Genomic DNA, 16,081 nt, shown 5'->3' on the forward strand with positions numbered 1-16,081 from the left:
AACCTATATAATTCAAAGCAAGCCTAACTACCCATTCTTCACTTTTTCATACACTCATGCATTCTTTCAATTCATGTTACATATGCATTGTTCTTTTATTTCTCAAATTTTGGGGCATTTTGTCCCCTTTTTATTACTTTTTTTTTTCAATACAAATTATATACAAGAGTGTCAATATATATGGTTTAAGTATTTAATGCATGAGCATGTACCCAATTTCCAAGATTTTCAACAAAAGTGCAAACATCCTCTTTTACCTTAACCAAAGTTCCCAAACTTCCCCATACTTAGATGATTCACACACTCACTAACCTAAGCTAATCAAAGATCTAAATGAAGGACATTTATTGTTTTCCTCTTTGAGGCTAGTAATATGCTAACTTTAAGAGCAAAAGGGGATTGAAATAGGCTCAAAGTTGGTTAACAAAGGAAGATAAAAAGGTAGGCTATTTGGGTAAGTGAGTTTAATGAAAAGATGGCCTCAATCATATAAAGGCATATATACATCAAACAATAGACATAAAGAGTCAAACAAATCAAAGATTGCAATCATAAAAAGAGAATAACACATACAAGAATGAAAAGAGTGGTTCTATGAAGTAACCACACAATGAGGCTAAAAACTCACATGCTTGTATGTTCTTAGCTCAAAAACATGTTTCACAATATTTTTCAAGCAAGTTTCAATCACTGTGAACCGGATCCTGTCTCTGGAGCACGTTAAACTAATTCATGAGAGTACAGGAAAGAAGTTCACCATGAGGGGTGAAGATCTAATCCCCTATGAACCTCCATAAAAGGAGCTGTCCGTCAAGCTAATGACAGTAAAAAAGTGCTTGTTGGGAGGCAACCAACCATATATATCCTATAGTTCACTTTTGCTTTCTTTTATGTTATTTTAGTTTATTTGAATTTGATTTCATATCATTTTATTTTCTATTGAATTTCATAGTTTTCCACTTTTTTCTAACATTTGTGATCATGTGTAACACTTAGAATAGAAATAGAAACGCGTAGCAGGAAAACAGAACACCCTGAATGTTTCCCCTTGCTGGCGTTGAACGCCAGAAGGGGGGATGGAAGCTTGGGCGTTTAACATCCATAAAAAAGCAGTCCAGGACCAAATTTTGGTCCCCCTAGGGCGTTCAATGCCCATCCTTGGCGTTGAACGCCCCAAAAAAAAGGATCCCCCTCTGGCGTTCAACGTCTAGGGGGAGGCAGCATGCTGAAATTCAAAGTCTTTGGCTAAAGGATACTTCCCAACCACCAACCACTTTACCATTTACTCACACTTATTCCTTCTCTCTCCCCCTTTACCCACTTTTCCATCCATATTCATCTATCACATCACCTATTTATTCCCTTGATTCCCTCACCCCACCTTTTTCTCTACCTAATAAGCTCTCATCAATCCCATCAATTTCTCTTCCCATCTACCCCATTCAAATTCAAACTCTGTTCATCCCCCCTATTTTTTCCTCCCCAATGACCGAACCCACACCCTCCCCACTCCTATAAATACCCCTCACTTCATCCACCTTCAACACACCTTCACTACTTTTCCCCTCTTACACATTCCTTTTCTTTATTTTTCTTTTCTTCTCTCCCAAAGACCGAAGCCTATACCCTATCCCCTCTCTCTACCTCTTCTATTTTCTTTAGTTTCCCTTTTCTTGTATCCCTCAGAGCAAAACTTTTAAGTTTGGTGTTGGAAACTTCACTTTTTGCTTCTTATATCTTACCACCATGACACTAAAAATCGGAGTTCTCAAGAAAAAGAAAAGGAAAAGCCCCCGCTTCTGCATCTGAGCTATAGGAGACCAAAAATTCCTCACGAAGGCCCATGAAGACCATTTTTATGATATGGTGAGGAAGAAGAGAGTGATTCTCAATGTCCCCTTCAAGCTGGAGGACAATGAGTACTCGGAAATCTTGTACCAAGTTCTGAAACGGCGGGATTGGGAAATTCTGGCCAACCCTATTACCAAAGTTGGAGTGCTGACGATGCAAGAATTCTACACCAATACCTGGGTCAGAAAGAAGCATGATACAAGCGTGAATCCGGAGCCAAAGAACTGGCACACCATAGTTAGAGGGCACATCATAGACTTCAGCCCTGAGAGTGTGAGGGTGGTGTTACAGTTGCCAGAGCCACGAAACAACCCTTAGTCATACACTCAAAGGGTCAACACTGACCAAAGGCTGGAGCAAGTTCTTGCTGATATCTTCATGCCTGGAGCTCAATGGAGGAGGGACGCTCAAGGTTAGCCTTACCAATTGGGCAGGCTTGATCTTAAGCCAATGGCTAGGGGATGGTTGGAGTTCATCCAACATTCGATCATCCCTACGAGTAACTGCTCTAAGGTTACGGTCAAGAGAGTAGTGATGATTCACTATATTATGCTCGGCAGTAAGGTGGAGGTACATGAGATAATCTCTCAAGAGATTTACAGAGTAGCTGAAAAGCCCTCCACTCAAGCAAGAATGGAATTTCCTCATCTCATTCACCGCTTATGTGCAGCAGCTGGAGCTCACATATAGGAAGATACCTTGATTGACAAGGAGAGACCCATCACAAGGAAGGGTATGGAACACACTAGGGAGCCTGCACAAGGATCGTAGCAAGAGCCAGTTCCACCAACTCCACAGGATGTTCCGAAGATGCCTCAAGGGATGTACTTCCTTCCCCATGACTATTGGGATCAGTTGACCACATCTTTAGGGGAGCTGACAACATCAGTTGATCAGCTGAGCCTGGAGCATTAGGACTAGTCTGCTATCTTCCATCAGATGATGAAAGATCAAAGGAGATTGATAGAGGAGCAGAGGAGGCAGTGGTGTGACATTGAGGATCTTAAATGCTCCAGAGGATTCATCGGAAGGAGCAGTAGCCACCATCACTGAGGTGGTCTAGTTCTATTCTCCCTATTTCTATTTTATTTCTGTTTTCCTAGTATTTCATTTTTTATCTATTTTCTATTCTAGTTACATGATCACTCTTAGGATTTTTTTTGTTTTCTAGCAGTAGTTCTTTTTCGTTTCATTTAAAGATGTCTTATGTAATCCTCACCAAGCTTAAAAAGAAAAATCTATTGAAAAAGAAGTAGTAAGATGCATAAGGTCTTGAGTTATATTATGAGTTGTTCTATTCACTTTGATGTGGTAGCCTTATCTCTATTTTCTGAATGTATAAATCAACTGTGCATATTTGATATTGAAGTTGAGTATATTGGTTCTTGAGGAATAGAAATTTAGAAAAGTACTATTGATTCTATGAAATAATAAACAGATTGATTCTTGAAGCAAAAGAAATAGCAAAAAAAAAAAGAAGAAAAAACAAAGGAAACAGGTCCAAGGCTTTGAGTATCAATAGTTAGGAGGGTCAAAATTGATCTAAACACTCAAAAGAGTGGTTTTCCCTAACTATATGCTTGTGGTGTGAAAGTGTCAAGTAATCCTTGAGACTGAACACTTAAAGTCGTGATCCAATGCTGTAAAGAGTACGCTTAAGGCTTTAAGCATCACTGTCTGGAAATAAAAGCAAAGTAAAAGTCGAATCCAAAGGGTTCCCCCAGTTAAGTTCTTGTGGTGTTTATGTATCAAGTTAAAGCTTGAAAACAAAACACTTAGAGTCACAGCTAGGCTCAAAGGTGAAAAGCCCCGAAAGGAAATAAAAGCTGTGTTCAAGAATCACCAAGAACCTAAAGAAGAGAATCAATAAGATCATCTGGATTCTAGTTCTAAAGGATGCCAATATTTTTTATCTTCAAAGGAAAGTGAGATGTCAAAGCTATTCAGATAGAGTGTCATTAGCTCCAATCGATAATTAGACTTGAGCTTGATTAACAACTCTAATCTTGTGTGTTTTCTCTTCATTGGTCCTATTTTGTTTTTGAATGCTTAGGACAAGCAACAATTTAAGTTTGGTGTTGTGATGCGTGAGCATCTTATACCCTTTTTCCAGTTGTTTTTATATTATTTTTAGTTAGATTTTATTAAGTTTTATTATGTTTTAGTGGAAAATTCACCTTGGAATGCTTCTTTGAGTTTTTCTTGTATTTTTATGGTTGTAGGTGAAATTCATAGCAGTTTGGAGAAGCCTGGAGAAAGAATGAATGCTGTCAGCTCCCCCCTAGGCGCTGAATGCCCAACCTGGTGTTCAACGCCAGCAGGGGGGCATGAAGTCAGAAGCACAACTCCCTTCTGGGCATTCAACACTCAATCCTAGCGTCGAACGCCAGCTTGCTATTTGTTTCACATCAATTGGGCCTCCAAGTGGATTTTAACACTTCTTATGCTTATCTTATTTTATCTTTGTAATTTTTAATTTAAAATAATATCTTTTAGGTTTAACATTTATTATTAGGTTAGTATTTAAAGAAGATATCACTTAGGTTTATGAACACCAGATCTTCCTCCTTCACAATTCTAAGAACTTTATTTTCTCTGTAAGTCATGAGCAACTAAACCTCTTGGTTAAGGTTAGGAGCTCTATTTATTTCTATGGATTAATATTATTATTTTTCTATTTTAATATATATTTGATTCCATTCTAAGGTGTGACTCGTTCTTAATCTAATGAAATTGGGTGGAACGGAAGTATAGCCTTTTTTCTACATGAGTTCTTGTGATACTTGGCCAAGTTCACTTAAACTACAGCTTGAGAACACACCTCCTAGACGGCTAATCCACAACTCGTTGGAGACATGGAAACATCTGTTCAACAGGGATTTGGGGTGATTAGGGTCTTTGTGGTATAAACTAGAATACTAAACTTCACTCTCTAATTCGACTTAACTAACCTTGTCTGTGGCATTTTAGTAAGATCAGAGGAGATTAATCACTAAGGGATTAGGGTTAATCACTTATAGTTTGCCATGGAATGAATCATTCATTGTTAAAATAGTTAGTAAGAAGTACTAATCTGGAAAGATAAACATCTCCGAGACCTTAACTGTTTTCTTATATTGATTTTACACTAACCTTTAATTGCTTTTCTTTATTATTGTGTTTTATGCACTTTCAACAACTACTCTATTTACTTTTTGCCTAACTAAGTCTAGCAAGATAACTATTGCTTGCTTAATCCAACAATCTTCGTGGGATCGACCCTTACTCACTTGAGGTATTACTTAGACGACCCGGTGCACTTGCCGGTTCAATTGTGTAAGTTTAATTTTCGCGCACCTTTTTGGTTTTTGAATTTGGAAACTAGAGAACTTTCATGTTTTGTATAAAACTTGATTTTTGACGAACTTTAGCGAGACATAACTTGGCCTCTGAACCTTCATTTTTTATGAAACTAGATTTTTATGAAAGTTGGGTTTGAGAGCTTTAAGACGTTTGAAGAACAAACAGAAAATGTTTCAAAATGAGAAAGTTATTGGCATTTGAAGTTCAATGCAAAAATTTAAAATTCTGCAGCTTTAAATTTTTTCTAAGTTTGGTAAGGCTTGCGTACGCGACACAGTGCACGCGACGCGGACATTCCCCACTGCCTGGGTGTCTTGCGTAAGCGGGCATTGCATGGGTATGTGGAAGTTCAAAATTTTATCCATGCATACGCAAATTTTCCACACGTGATGTGAATATTCCGTTCAGTTTTTGATACTTGCACACACAAGCAGGGTGCTGTGGATGCCCAAATTTCAAGGCATGTGTTCCCGGTACAGGGGTTTGCGTATGCGAGACTCCTATTTTGCTAAAATAGTTTTTTCAGTTTTCAAGGGTTCTCTAGCCTTCCAAACTTCTTTATCTACTATATAAGATTGCTAACTAGTAATTAGGCCATAAGACTGATAGAGATGACTTAGTGAATTAAATGGTAAATTTCTATATGAGTTTAGAAAACGGAGACTTAAGTTTCTGAAGTTGTGGGTAAACAGGTGAAGTGTTATATGGGTGATGACTTTGGAAACTTGAGAACTAATGATTAACTTGTGTAATTAAGGACTAATGATGATTATGATGAGCCTGGAACTCGGGAAGGAATGAGTATGGTTAATGAAACTGATAACTTGAGTTTGGTTATGATTGAAAGGCGATCTATAATTCACAAGAGTGGTCAGGCACTATATCCCTGGGAAAGTGGTCGGGCACTATATCCCTGGGTAATGTGAGGTTTGTGGCTTAGTATCCCACTCACATTCTTTCGAGTCATAAGAGTGATCGAGCACTATATCTCTGGGAAAGTGGTCGGTGATAAATCACTATTTTATGGTTTATCTTGTGCTAAATAGAGTGGATTTTATCAATCTTTTATACACTTATTCATATGAAATGCATGGTTTTACATTTTCCTTTCCAAATTGATGCTATGATTGAAAACATGCTTATTTGACCTTTAATTTGTTATTTTCAATCCTCTCTTATTTCCATTTGATGCCGTGATATGTGTGTTAAGTGTTTTCAGGGATTACAGGGCAGGAATGGCTCAAAGGATGAAAAAGAAGCATGCAAAATAGAAAGGAACACAAGGAATCAAAGATTTCATGGGCGAGCAACGACGCGCATGCGTGACTAGAGGAATGAGCATCGACGCGTAGGCGTGGATGACGCGTATGCATGACAGGCCATCACGTGCTGCATATCTAAATTCGCCGAGAGTGATTTCTGGGCCCTGTTTTGACCCAATTTCAGGCCCGAAAGTTCAGATTAGAGGCAGGGGTGTAGCTGAGACTTAGACACTTTTCATTCTCACTTAAGTTTTAGTTTTAGTTTTGGAATTCTAGAAAAAAACACTACTTCTCATAGGGTTCTTAGTTTTTGCTTAGCTTTTGCTTTTTGGATTGGATTTTTGAGAGAGCTTCTACTACCTTTGGTTGAAGTCATCACTTTAGTTTGCTTCTCTATTACTCTGCTCTTTTATTTTTCCATTCAGTTATTGGTACTCATATTTGTATTTCATTGAATTCTGAGTTTATTAATGCAATGACTTATTCTTACTTTGTTTAATTCCAAGCTTCCTCACTTTAATCATCAGAGTCAATTTTAATTTTATTAATTTAGTTTCAATTACCATGTTTTCTATCTACTCCCTTTACATGTTTGCGAAAATGGCTATGGAGTAGGTTCCCAACTTGACTTTGGAGTTGATTAATGGAAAACTCTTGAGTTGGAATACTCAAGTGTCAATAAGTAATTGAAAATTGATGCCAATTGGATTTTTTCTACTAACTTTAATCCCTCCTTGGGAGGTAATTAGGACTTGTAAATTGAAGTTGGTATTACCTACTTGACTTTTCTTTATTAATTAAAGGATAATTAGTAGAAGCAATAACTTCTTACTATTACACTTGAGAAATTCAACGAGGATAGAAACTCCAATTAATCTTCTCCTAGCCAAGGCTTTTTAAATACACAACATCTCTTGTTAATTGCTTCTTGCCTAATTTCTGGTTAATTAATTTTTCATTTCGAATTTCTAAACTTTCTCATAAAATTCCTGACCAATAAATTACACCCTGTGTTAACTCGTTGGGAAACGACCTGGGAATTCTACTCCCAGCTATTTTAAATTTAATTGTGACACAACTTTTTAAATTGATAGTGGAATTTTAGTCAGTTAAGAACTGTACTCACAACATTATTTTACTAAAAATTCTTAACTGGCAATTTTCCGTCTGTCAGTCGGGCACTATATCCCTAGGGAGGATACCCATTTATATTCATGACCAAAAGCGACATTCCCATGGGAATGTGTCAAACTGGCAGTTGAACTGACAATATGATATCACAGCCAATAGGACAAGCATTCATCATGTGCATTTTCTATATGTTTACTTGCTTTGCCAACTTGTATTATTTTGCCTAATTGTATAACATGTTTATATGCTTCCTAAATTTCTTGCTGTATATGTCATATTACTTGTGTATTACTTGTTTGTATCTATTTGTGCTTGTCACTGGGGTTGAGGAGGTTCAGTAGGCGATGGCGATAGGATCGCGTGGAGGTTAGCCTGGTGAAGGCTGTGGGACAACAGCGTTGGTTTAGTTAGAAATTCCCTAAGTTAGATTACCCCGTTTCATTATGGTTTTAGGTTATGGTTTTAAATTTAGCATTGCTTTAAGTTTGAATCTTAAGTTTGATGTGAAGTTCTAGGATTGCTTTTGGTGTCCCAGGACCTTATATCTTACATATTTGGCAGTGTTACCATACTGAGAATCTCTAGTTCCCATGCCATATATTGTTGTTGTTTTTCAGATGCAGGTCGCAACCTACCTATGTGAGTTGTAGATTGGTGACAAAGTGGAGGATGACTTCACTTTATTTTGTATCTGTTTTACTTTTATTACAGTTATTCTCTCATCTTTTGTATAAGTATAACTTTGTTGTCTTAGAGGCTAAACTTGAGAGATAGAATGTATATGCTATTTTAAATCAAATACTTTGTATTGTCTGTATTATGTCATGAACTAGTATCTCTATGCTTTAGTTATCGTGTGTGACGATTCGCGCTTTTGTACCTCTGTTTTCCACGTCTTTGAGTTTTATTTTATTCATCGGGCTTCTCGTATTACTATTTCTTCTATATATATTACTGTATGAGCTTTAGAACTGTCGTGACATTTTATTATCCTTTACTTTATGGCTAGAGGTAAGGTTTGGGGTGATAGGGTATTACAAAGTGTAGAGGCTCAAGCACAGCTTCAAGTGGGTGTTGAATTCTCATAGACAATGATGAAGGCTATTGAATTCAAATCCAAACACGTGAACATCATGAATATTTACCAGTTTGATCGTTTAAGATAAACCTTCATTGTTGAGGAATTAGTAGCAGTACTATGGTCCAAGCAACAGAATTACCAAGTATTTCTTGATGAAGGTAAGTGCGACTGTGGTACTTCTAAACTCTTCACATTTTCTATCATCATGTTCTAGCATCCTGCTCAAATGTATGACTTGATTGGAGGACTTATTTGCACCTTGTGTATTGCATGGACACTATTTTCAGAGTTTACAAAACAAAATTCAGACCAATTGGTAACGAGGATGACTAGCCAACATATGATGGGGGCCTGTATTCGGCTCAATCCTCGACTAATGCGAGTCAAGAGATGTCAATCTGTTTGCACTAGGATTCATAACAACATGGATGATATAGAAGAGACTATCGAAAATATCAAAGTGTGGATTGTGTCGTCAAATTGGCCACATACAGTGGACATGTATTGTCCATGATGTGGTGCTTCCACATCGGGGGTGCTAGATAGAGTTATTACTTGTATTACTTGTAAGAATTACGTACTACAACTTGTATTACTTATGCTACTAAGAACCATGTTTGAATTTTACTAGTTGTGTTTCAACTTAGTGTGCTAAAAAACATTCATGTTATATTTGTCTTTTCAAAACAGATGATATTGTATAGGTTTAATTACTTTGTAGGTTTCTATAGTTTTACCGAATTTTTAATTAGATCCCTATATTTTTTTTTCAATTGGGTCCGTATACATGATTTTTTTTCAATTTAGTCCCTATTAACGTTAAAAATCATAAAAATGTTAGTGAATTGTGAAATTACTTGTATACCCCTGAAAAGAAAAAATAATAGATAGAGAACTAATTGAAAAGAAAAAAAGTATAGGGACCTAATTAAAAATTCGGTAAAACTATAAATATTCAATAAACCATATTCCTATAATCCCTATAATCCCTTTTATTTTGTCACTATCATTCTTTTGCATATTTATATACAAATTGTACCAAAAATACTTTCTCTCTCTTTTTTTTTTTTACTTTCAAAATATCTTATCTTAAGAACATAAAAAAAACAAGTAATAGATAAAATAAAACAGAAATAGTAGTAATAAGTATATATAAAATTCAATTTCTATCATTCAAGTATTCATTATGATCATGTAACATTTTACATTGTATGGATTCATGGAATATAGTTTGTGTCTTTATCATATCATGGTACACCATAGAAAATCACAAGACTATGTAATTTGTATTATTGAAATTTAAAATCTAAAAACAAAAATCATAGAAAAAGTACTTTCAAAATCAGTTCTTGTGTTGCATCCTTGACGTTAGGATTTTTGCTAGTAAAGAATTTTATAAAAATAGTCGCGTTGTAGATATAGATTCTAAACCAACAGAAATCCCTTCGTACAAACGTTTTGGTTGTCACAAGTAACAAACTCCTAAATAAATTGATAACCGAGTATTTAAAACTCGGGTCGTCTTCTCAAGGAATTGCAGGGAGGTATGTTCTTATTATTGGTTATGAAAAAGTGTATTTTGGGGTTGAGAGTGAGGAATGAATATGGCAGATAATTTAAATGGCAATTAAAATAAATAAATACTGTAAAGCAAACCTTTTGGCAAGGTATGAGAAATTGGAAGTCCAGACTTAGTTATTCTTATCAATAATAATGAAAGTTGAATCTTAATTCCACTTAGTTAACCTTTGCTAAAGCAAAGGAAAGTCAAGGGACTAATTAGTTGACCTTCGAATCCTATTTATTTCCTAAGAAAAGGTTGAGGTTATTGAAGTTCAGTTCAATTAGCAAAGATAACAGTTATCAATTATGTTGAGCTAAGATAACTCCTGAGTTACTGATTTCTTAATCAAGACCAAAAAGGGAAAAGTAAATTAATTCTACTGGAATGAAAATGTCTTCAGATTGGGAATAATCAATGGCATAAATAAAAGAAAGCAATATTAAACTGAAATACCTCAAGGAACATTAAATAAGGAAATCATCATGAATGTGGCATAAGCCAAATAGGCAACATAACTAATATAAGCATTAAAGGATCTGAGAATAAGAGATAAATATAAAGTAAAAGAACATTGAACGTAGGATTGAGAGTCGCTCCTAAAACTAAGAGAAGTCCTAAATCCTAATCCTAAAGAGAGAGAGGAGAGAACATCTCTCCAACTAAACCTAAATCATGGAAAAGTGACTAAAAATTCGAAGACTCCCTGAATGGATGCATTCTCACATTTCATAACCTCTGGTCTATGCCTTCTGGACTTGGATTTGGGCCAAAAAGGGCTTCAGAATCCGCTATGAGCGTTTTCTGCAATTTCTGGTGCGTGGCCTCTGTCACGCGTCCGCGTGGATCACGCGGTCGCGTCGATTGGAGTTTTCTTTGTCGCGCGGTCGTGTCAGTCATGCGGTCGCGTCATAGGTGTTCTTCTTTAGGCGCGCGGTCGCGTCAGTCATGCGGTCGCGTCGTCCATGCAGTCGCGTGGATGCCAGTTTCTCTAAAACTTCGTTTTACACTTTCCTTCCATTTTTGTATGTTTCCTTTTCCATCCTTTAAGTCATTCCTGCCTTAAAAGATCTGAAACTACTCAACACACTAATCACGGCATCGAATGGAAATAAAGGTAATTAAAATAATTAATCTTAAAGCATAAGAAACATGTTTTTCACATACATCACATAATAAGGAAGGGAAAGTAAAACCATGTAATTAATATGAATAAGTGGGTGAAGGATTGAATAAATCACTTAAACTAAGCACAAAATATATCACAAAATATGGGTTTATCAACCTCCCCATACTTAAGTAATAGCATGTCCTCATGCTATGTCCAAGGTAAAAAGTAAGGTTAAAGTGGTTGAATGCCATGCAATGCAATTCTAATCTAAATGCAACTAACTAAATGCATGATGCAATTCTAATTTTATTCACTCATATATAAGGCTTACATGTAGTTAAATCAATTCACATTCTCAAGGAATCATATATACATAGCCGACCTTAGATAATGTTAAAGCACTTTTACACTTGAGATGGGAAGAAAAATATTTTATAAACTTGCAAGACATTTAACAAATTAAGCATAGATATATGTTGATGAGTTATTGAACCCTCACTGGATTTTGTGTTTACTCTCTAATCACTCAGTGTTTATTGGGTTAATCACTCTATTCTTCTTTTTATCCTTACTTTCTATAACTTTGTTCCTCATCTAACCAATCAACAATTATAAAATATAGACATACAAGAATCATGAGGTCTTTTATTAAGGTTGTAATGGGGCCAAGGTAAAGGTAAGGGTATAAGTTTAAGGCTAAGTGAGCTAATAAGTGAATCCTTAATTAGTCTAAGATCTCACCTAACATACATAATTTCTAAAGTAAAGCTTCTTTACCTGTTTTTCCATATTTCTCCCACTTTTGATATTACATGTTCATATTTTATTTTTATTTTTTTGCTCCATGTGCACTTGCTTTAATTTGTATTTTTTTTAAATGCACATGGTAATTAATTATTTTAATTTTACATGAGCATGCTTCCCAAAACATCTTTATTCTTTTCAACTCTTCTACCTTTGTTTCTATCATCCATGTTCCCATAAAGTTTTCCCCACACTTAAACAATTACACAATTTCTATCTTAAGCTAACCAAGGATTCAACTTGGGTTTTTTTTTTTAATTTGTTTTTCTGCTTAAGGCTAGTAATGTGGTTATAAGACAAGGGGATTAAAGCTCAAGGGGGCTGATAAGGGTGATGTAAAAGGTAGGCTTTATTTGGGATAAGTGAGTTAAAATCAAACAAGGCCTCAATCACTCTCTTGGTATGTACCTATATTCTATATTCGGACATATAGATTGAAACAAAGCAAAGAACACCAGAATAAAAAAGAAGGATGGAACACACAGGAATAAAATATTATGGTTTAAATGTAACCATGCAATTAAGCTCAAAACTCACAGGCTGTATGTTCTCAAACTCATAAATCATATATCATTCATATATGTCATGGAGGTTTAGTTAAAAATTCCCATTATTCTCAATGTAAAATATATTGGATGGCTAAAGTTTTAGTGTTCCTCCTTGATGAAATGTTGTTAACTTAACTACATGATGTAATACTTTATATACAAAGTGTGTGGATTGTTTTGATCTTGTTTAAATTTCTTAGTCTACTCCTTTTATTTTGATCAAATTAAACTATTATATGCCAAAAGGGTAAACTATACTAATTAATCCACGTACTCTATAGCTAATAAGTTAGAACTGCAAACTAAACCAAATGGCTAAAATATGAACTAAAGTGCAAAATGCAGAAATAGAGTAAAAATACATGAAAGTAGCAATGTATAAGTACTCAGAAAATAAAAATAAAAATAAAGAGAAAAATACAGAAAAATAGCCAAAATAAAAAAAGAAGGGTCTGTAGTGGTTCACCAAAATAGTATGCCAAAGATGGCGACCTCCCCACACTTAAAATAAAGCATCGTCCTCGATGCTCACTCAGGCTGGGTATGAAGGAGTGTCAGCTCCGGAAGGATGGGTAGCTGGAGTCTCTGTGGTGGTGGTCTGAGGATCCGGCTGCTGCAGAGGAGGTGCTGACTGTATAGGGATCTCGGGATCTGCAGCCAGGATCTAATGTGAGATCTCCTGCTGTGGGGCAGCCTGCTCTATGCCTGCCTATGCAGCCTCTCTCGGTGGATGGGTCTCCTCCTCGTGCTCATCCGCCTCCTCCTCAGATGGCTCTGATGGTGTGTCAGGCTCGGAAGGGATGTCGCTGCCAGATCGGATCAACAGCTTCAGGTGTTCATAGCATCGCCGGCTGTGACGCTCAGATCTCTCATACCGGCGCCGGTTGCGGCGCTCCATCCTGTCTAGCTGTTGAAACAGGCAGTGCACTAGGTGATAAACTGGCTCTGAGGCAGGTGGAGGTGCAATAGTGGTAGCAGGGGTAGCTGTGGAGGAAGAAGGACCAGCGGAAGGTGTAGCTGTCTCATCAGTAGCAGTGAAGGGTAGGGGTCTGTAGCCCAAAGCTAGAAAGTTCCTACTGTGAGGAATAATCTTCCTGCAGTCGGCAGCCGGTGGCTTCTCATCGACATCCTCCCAAGGCACGTCAGCTCGACGGCCCAGCTGTGTAACCAAATAGGGAAAGGGAAGAGTGCCTTGGACGTGGACCCTGGTCATGTAGGACCGGATAAAACATGGCAGGTACAGGTCCTTACCCTCCATCACACACCAAAGGAGGGTGATCATAGCGGCCGGTATCACTATCTCATGGGTACTCGGCATAACATAGTTGCTCAGGATCTGGTGGCATAGCCGAGCCTCATCATTTAAGTAAATCCGCTTGATTCCCTTAGGCATGGTGGTGTCCTGACCCAATTCCCATGGAACAGTCGGGTCAAGGGCAATTCTTGCCTTGACTGCATCCCAATCAAATCGCATAAAGCGCATGTCCTCCTCACCCCTTTCGTAACCATTAGGCTGATCAGACTTAGGTGGGAGCTGCAGAATGTCCTCAATGGCCTCTTCAGTGACCAGTATCTGCTTGCCTCTTAGGTTCACTGCATCTAGGGAAGTGATGAAGTAATTGCAGTAAAATTTCCTTACCCAAGATGCATTGACCTCTGTAAGGTTTCTCTCCAGGAAGAACCAGCCTCTTTCTTTGATTTGATCAGAGGTGTATTGCTGGAGTTCATTTGGGATTTTCAGAGTCCGCTCTAAGTACAGGTTCCTGGAGGTTGCAAACACCGGATATTTCAACTCGCAGTATCGGTTTGCAAACTTGATGGGATCAGTAGCAGGGAGTAGCTGGTCAGCCTTCTCCTGGGCAGTAAAGTGTTTTTCCCGCCAGGAGGCGTCATGCATCAGATCTATGATAGACATAGATGAATCTCCTATCTTACATTTGCCAGTGGTAGCCTTTCCTTTTCCCTTTCTCTGGGAATCTGACATCTTGAAAAACAGAAAACCAGGATATAATAAAAATAGGAAAACAAATAGGCAAATAGGTTAATGATGATTCAGATAGAGATAGAAATGGCAAAAATTGGAATCAATCATCAACAATGCAATTTAAGAACCAGGAGATCAAAGAGAATAAGAATGCGTGCCCTGGCATTCATGGATTGGTTTGGTGAAAGCTAAGGAAAGCACAGTTGAAAATGCCAAAACCAAGACAAGAATAGAAACATTTTACAGAAAATTGGGCAGCATTTCGGCTAAAATTGGGCTATCCCGGAAAATAAACAGCAGCAGAATAGTTCATATGAATAAAAAATAAACATAGCTGCAATCACATATAAGGGGTATGAACATGAAAAAGGCAATGTAAAAAAAAAACAGCATGAAACAAGAAATCATAGGATATGAACAATAGCAATATCACAGAAACAGCAGAATTGCAAAAAGCATAAAGCAAGAAACACGAAAAGTGCAATTATCAGACCTAAATCCACTAACCACATCCTAGGCTACCTAACAACCTAGAATCCACTACAACATGCATATCTAACTAGCCTAAATATGAACAAAAACAGAAAAATATGAAGTAACTACGAATGGGTAGAAGGGTGACGTGATGCGGAACCTGGTAGGCTAATGAAGGAGATTGGGGCAGAGAGGCGGCTGGGGATGGCGGTGGTGGTGGCTATCGCGGCAGAGGAGGGAGACACGGTGGTGGTGGCGGCTGGTTAGGGGGCAGAGGCTTCGGTAAGGTTAGGGGGAATGGGGGGAAAGGTTTGGGACGGGGGTTGAGGGTGGTGGTTGGTGGAGGTGGCGCTGCTGGTGGCGGTGAGGTGGACGGCGATCGCGGAAGGGGCAGCGGCGGTGGAGGGAGAGGAAGAGAGGGGGAAAGGGTTTCGGGAGGGGGGCGCGACTGATAAGGTTCGCGTGACAGAGGAGTTATAATTTGAATCCACGCGATCGCGTGGAGCACGCGGTCGCGTGGCTGGGGTAAAATGGGGTTGACGCGATCGCTTAGGTCGCGCGATCGCGTGGAGCGGATACAAGAGGGGGTGACGCGATCGCATGAGGCATGCGATTGCGTCGCTTGAAATTGTGCTAAACGCACGATTCCAGCGTCGTGTCAGCGCAACTCTCTGTCTCCTTTGGGGTGGTGTGTAATCCGCGCGACGCGATCGCGTCGCTCACGCTGTCGCGTAGGATTAGTGTAGGTGCATGTGACGCGATTGCGTCAGGGACGCGATCGCGTGGGTGTATTGTGCGAAACGCACAATGGCCGCACGATTCCAGCCCAACTTTCTGGACGTTGGATCTTTTACGCCGATTTCCAGGTTACGTGACCAGGTGATTTAAACGGACGCGTGGGAGGTGTTTTATCGCAACTGACGCGATCGCAT

The 16,081-nt window shown here is 38.2% G+C and overlaps 1 protein-coding gene across 1 annotated transcript; it reads left to right on the forward strand.

Moving 5' to 3' along the window:
• Positions 1-14,788: 14,788 nt before the first annotated feature.
• LOC130982242 (uncharacterized) lies at positions 14,789-15,601 on the forward strand. The gene is made up of 2 exons (XM_057906155.1): positions 14,789-14,851; positions 15,317-15,601. The coding sequence occupies exons 1-2, from the start codon at positions 14,789-14,791 to the stop codon at positions 15,599-15,601; spliced, it is 348 nt and encodes a 115-aa protein (XP_057762138.1).
• The last annotated feature ends 480 nt before the right edge of the window (positions 15,602-16,081 follow it).

This window comes from Arachis stenosperma, chromosome 1 (assembly GCF_014773155.1).
Source record: "Arachis stenosperma cultivar V10309 chromosome 1, arast.V10309.gnm1.PFL2, whole genome shotgun sequence".
Classification (NCBI taxonomy): Eukaryota; Viridiplantae; Streptophyta; class Magnoliopsida; order Fabales; family Fabaceae; genus Arachis; species Arachis stenosperma.

Coding starts and splice junctions, on each gene's coding strand:
- LOC130982242 (XM_057906155.1), top strand. CDS start 14,789: ATGCAATTTAAGAACCAGGAGATCAAAGAGAATAAGAATGCGTGCCCT. Junction 14,852..15,316: donor GCCCTGGCATTCATGGATTG/GTTTGGTGAAAG, acceptor GGAACCTGGTAG/GCTAATGAAGGAGATTGGGG.